Source organism: Lactuca sativa, chromosome 8 (assembly GCF_002870075.4).
Source record: "Lactuca sativa cultivar Salinas chromosome 8, Lsat_Salinas_v11, whole genome shotgun sequence".
Classification (NCBI taxonomy): Eukaryota; Viridiplantae; Streptophyta; class Magnoliopsida; order Asterales; family Asteraceae; genus Lactuca; species Lactuca sativa.
Genome location: NC_056630.2, coordinates 50,344,154 through 50,349,583, shown reverse-complemented (window position 1 = coordinate 50,349,583; position 5,430 = coordinate 50,344,154). Strand labels below are relative to the sequence as shown.

Genomic DNA, 5,430 nt, shown 5'->3' with positions numbered 1-5,430 from the left:
AAGCATAAACTAATAAACCCCTCGTTGCTTTGTAGATTTTGATTTTTAGTTATTGTTATGTCACTATTCCATCATGGATTTCAGGTGAGTTTAATTTTTTTTTTCATATCGATGTTGCTCTTGAATCTTGATCATTGAAAGTCGTCGTTGATAAAGATGATAGTCAGACCCTCCACATCGAGTCTTTCAAACATTGTTTGCAATACCCCTAAGCAAATATTTAATGCTAGAAGCCCTTCATCTTTCTATCAATAGAGCCCAAATATAATTTTATATAGATCTTTTCAATAATCAATATTATATCAAGTCATATATATGTACCTATATTGTCATGATATTAGTCATATTTAACTTTTTTTAAATAAAATACTTTACAATTTTGGTCCCCTACTAATTTTGGATTAGGTTGACTAATATCTAGTACAAAAGTCGAAACCTAATACCACGTCGTGACTTTTACAACATTGATCATATATTTATCATCCAAGATTCTTCTAACACAAGATTTGTTTCTTTGAGAAAATCAAGATTGATATATGTTGCCATGTTGTGACGACATTGCGACTTTCAAAAACTTTAGAGTAAAATTATTCAACTTTTAGTTCATATCTTTTTTGGCACTTTAGTCCGGTTTAGCTCTTATAATAAATAAAATGACTATAATATTCTTATATATTTTAAAACTTTTTGTTATTTAGTTATCATTTAAAAAAGAAAAAAAAATGGACCACCCTCATATTAGTAACAAGTATACAACACCCTAAATCATTAAAAGACTATGACAACCACATACCATCCTTATTGTTGCACTTTGCTTGCTCCACTTTTTGGATCTTCTTTCTGTAACCATATTAAATAAAATGGGGAAGAGATAGGGAAGGTGTGAGGTGGTCCATTTATTTAAATAAATAAGTTAAGAATTTTTTTTTTAAAATGTATATATAAGAGTATTATAATCATTTCATTTCTGATAAAAACTAAACCTACAACAAAACCAAACCATAAAAACCTTCGAAATGCAAAAAAGAAAAGGACTAAACAAAACACATAATTTGACCAAATCATAATGACAATTTCAGTAATTTACTCAAGACATTTATTAACATATAAGATATTCATGTATTTCTTTATTTTTTTAATTACTTTTAAGAATAGGTACATATTTTATATTAGTTTATAACCCGTGGAAACCACGGTTATAAAACTAATTAAACTTTTATAATAAAAAATTATAATTATTAATCAATTATTTTAAATAATTTATTTTAAATAAATTATTAATTAAAAGATATCTCAAAATTTTAAAATTATTATACCTTTAAATTTAACATATAATTAGAAAATGTAAATTTGAATTTTGAAATGAATTACCTAATATATCTACATGACACATGACATAATATTAATGAGGTGTTGTGTTAGAGTGACACTTGGCAAAAAGAGATTAAAACTATTCATTTATTAGAATAGGGATGTTCGTATAGTTGGGAATTGAAGATGCGACATCAAATGGTGAACAAACTCAACCCAAAGTTTTAACCGAAAAAAATAATAATCGCTTTTATCCATAACCATTTCAATTTTTGTTAGTTCATTAGCAACCCAAAACAACCCAATCTTTTATATATAAAAAAATATTGATAACCAACTTTTATAATGTTTAAGATCATCAAATGTATGCAATGTGCGTCTGTGTATAAAACTAGGAAACATACTATGATAAAAATTGCATATATGTTACCCTACTTCTTTCAATAATTAAAATTCATCAATAATAGTAGAATCATGCCAAAAAAAAATATATTCAAAAAACACATAAAGCTCAATCACAAACCAAATCTAAAACTTCATATTGAGCATTTGCTTGCTTTTTGCATATTTCTCCACTTATCTTTAAGGTCAACAGGTGTACGACTTTTTTGAAATACAGAAACACCAAGTTCTAAGATCATCCTCCATGGAATAAAACCTCCATCACTCTCTCCTAAAAACTTTTCCACCCATTTCTGATACAAAAAATATAATTTATATTTTATTAGTATTTGTTTAACTAACTTCTACATTATAAAACAGATTAATAGAAATATGCGACACAATTTTTATTATTATTATTGGTATACCTTTAGTGTATCTTCCTCTGATTTTGTCCAAGGGACTGGGACTCTTCTTCTTCTTTGTGGAACAACTAATCTTGTGCTATAATAATAATAGTATATAAATACTAATTATATAATTATATATCTTCAAATATGAAAATCAAATCAAGAAAACTAAAAATAACAAAAACATTACCATGGCTTAATGTGGTCAGACACATACAATCTCTCGTGTGGCATTTTTGGTAACACCAAACCATTGAAAGAAGCCACATCATTTCTTGCTAATGAAGCTTTTTTCTTAATTATTCTGTAGTTTGAGATTAATTGAGAATATTTACAAAAAGGGCAATAGAAGTTTCCAGTTGTATCAGAAGTGAAGAACAAACAACTTTCATGAAACACAAATGAGCAAGATTTTGAACTGCAAACTAACAACTGACCACCTTTAGAACACTTCATACACTGATTTCTCTCTTTACAATGAGTAGATGTTTCTATATTTCTGCAATTTGAACTAAAAAACATTTGTTTTTTAGCAAGAATATCGTTCATCTCTTTGTGATACCAGTCATCTTCTCCATCTTCGTTGTTTGTCATGCTTCTTTGATGTTCATAACTAGATATAGCACCATTTGCATCATGATTTATAGTTTCAGGTTGATTCGGATGTTTCAAGGATGCCATTTTAAGCTGTTTCAGAAACAAAGCAAGCTATTCAATTTAGGCAAATGACTGAATCAACAGAAACAATGACACGATCATAATGAATCAAAGGGAACCATTAATTTCGGATAGAAGTGAAGTGATTATGATTCTGATTCACAACTTGCCGACATAAATGTAAAAGGGTGATTATTTGAGAGCTCGATTGTAAATGGGAATCGCATTTACGAAAACCTAAAGTAACAGTATTCAATCTAAAAGGAGAAGCAGCTGATGGATGAACTATCAAACTTTCAACATTCAAAATGTCAAATCAAGTTATCAAACACAAAAGAGAAATTTTCCAATGCTAATCAACAGATTAAATTCAAACAAACTTAAGAGTTTGCGTATGAGGATAAGGTAGACTATTAGACTTACCGCGCGATACAAACGAAGAGGGGGAAAGGCAGCAGAACGGTGAGGCGTTTGCCCTATGGCAATGCGGAGAGCAGGAGCCGATCAGCCGACGTCGCCGGCGCTACACTGGTTAGAGACTACCGTACGTCGGAATCGGACAATTGGAGCGTAGGTGTTCTACGACAATCCACGTGTTTCCGGTAAAGGTAAGAAAATTTTAGTTTTGTTTTGAAAAGGGACGAGTTAAAAGTGTAATGTATATTTAGTCACTGATTTTTTAATTTGTACATATTTAGTCACTGATTTTTATGTTTATTCATATTTACTCCTTCAATTTATTAAACTGTACACATTTAGTCCTTATGACCGGCTACTCCAGGTTAGCCGGTAAAAATGACTTAATAGGGTAATATATTTCTCACTTTGTGCACATTTAGTCCTTAATACTTTTGTACACATTTAGTCCTTAATATTTTTCTTGTTACAAAATAAGTCATTTTTGTTTTTGTACTTATTTAGTACTTATGAATGATTTCTTTAGGTTTTTCTCACGACATCTTACGTGAGATAGCCATATGGTGGTGGGATAGGTTGAGGTGGTCCTGCTATATGTTGTAGGCCAAGATACCTGGTGCGGGCCGGCTATAAGGTGTAGGCACGGAGGCTCGAGAATAGCGGTTGGGTTAAAGCGGCATGCTGACAAATCCTGGGTATTCCATTCTGATGACTGATTGGACCTGTTACATGTTGGCATTTCGGTTTGATAACTGATTGCGACATGGTATTCCAATATGATGAGTGTGGGCTCGTTATGCATGATAATACGTTTGTTGTATCGAGTATTTTGGGGAAAATTCTCTAAAGAGATGACTTGCTTTAAATGCGGGAAGACTGGTCATTACGCCAGTGAATGCACAACCAAGAGAGAAGTCTGCTTTAAGTGTGGTGAAGAGGGACACTTCAAGCAAGACAGCCCAAGGAAAGAAGAAGCTACAAAGCCGAATATGCCGCCAAAACCAAAGGCAAGAGCATTTTAGATGATCCTTGACGAAGCAGATGACAACGCGAGGAATCAAGGATGAGGACTTCATATCCGAAGATCGAGTTATGCAGTAGCCATAATATCATATGACGTAGCCTATTAGAGGCATAGTCTAGGGTGAACTTGAACACCTATGTAATCGTTTCAAGGAATAATATAAAAACCTTTGTTTCGTTATCCAATGTGTTAAGCTGTCGTGTGATTTTATTTTATGGTGACTTGGGAAAACTGTGAGACAATACATGAGACGAGTATGAGTAGGTGTGAATGGTAGTAGGGGCCTATACTACTGGAAGCACAGGACTCGCACTTGGATCAGGGAAGGTCACAAGGTTACCAAGAAACTAGTAATTAGTACCGTTTTATTCAAGAATATCGTTACCATCGTTTCGGTAATGACTAAGAAGGTGATTGTTATACCAACCCTAGCGGTCATATCAAATTGACTCCGACTACGATAAGTATGATAAATAGTTCAGAGAATCAAGTCCGATGTAGCAACTGACTTAAGCTAAAAGCTTGAAGAGAAAAACAATCAAAGTGATCAGTAGAGGTATCGCGATAGTTGCTTGTAGCTAGAAATGCTACCTTTTAAGATAAGATTGGAACATGAACGAAAGTATAGTCTGTTTTGGAAGACTCTAAGAGACCTGAGTCTAAGCGTGGGAACATACGATGATAAGTCATTAGAATATGACACATCGGTCTATTTTAGTAATAAAATAAATTATCTTAAGTTTGTTAAGAAGAAGAAGCAGTCTCTAGTAAGGATCGAGATTGTGACTTGAAGGTCATAATTTGGATTCTAACGTGAGATAGGGAGCAAGTGCAAGATCGAGCACCACCTGCAATCAGGAAGTCTTAGAGTTAGATATTCGTTCGAAGAAACATCAAAGTTACGGTTATTACTTAGGATGAAGAGATAACGTATGGAGTCATCATGTGAGCCTATTTCGTTGATGATTCTGGTACGCAATCATCCTAAGGGGGAGATAATTGTAACTCCAGTAGATTCGGGCTAGTCAATTTAGAGACAATAGAGGTCGAAAACGACTTTTCGACAAAAGATTATTTAGAATAAATAATCTTAACCAAGTTTTATAATATGTCTCAATGGTTCCATACATATAAAGAATGCCGAAATCCGAGTTATAACGAAGAAGTTATGGTCCGTCGAAGTTTTACGGCAAAACCGGCACGGCACCGGGAGACGTAAATAGTGAATTT

General features: G+C 32.9%; 1 protein-coding gene across 1 annotated transcript; it reads right to left on the bottom strand.

Moving 5' to 3' along the window:
* Positions 1–1,715: 1,715 nt before the first annotated feature.
* LOC111904414 (uncharacterized) lies at positions 1,716–3,372 on the bottom strand. Its single transcript, XM_023900187.3, has 4 exons — positions 3,183–3,372; positions 2,293–2,789; positions 2,121–2,196; positions 1,716–2,006 (listed from the first exon to the last, which is right to left on the bottom strand). The coding sequence occupies exons 2-4, from the start codon at positions 2,781–2,783 to the stop codon at positions 1,848–1,850; spliced, it is 726 nt and encodes a 241-aa protein (XP_023755955.1). The 5' UTR covers positions 2,784–2,789; positions 3,183–3,372; the 3' UTR covers positions 1,716–1,847.
* Positions 3,373–5,430: the final 2,058 nt, after the last annotated feature.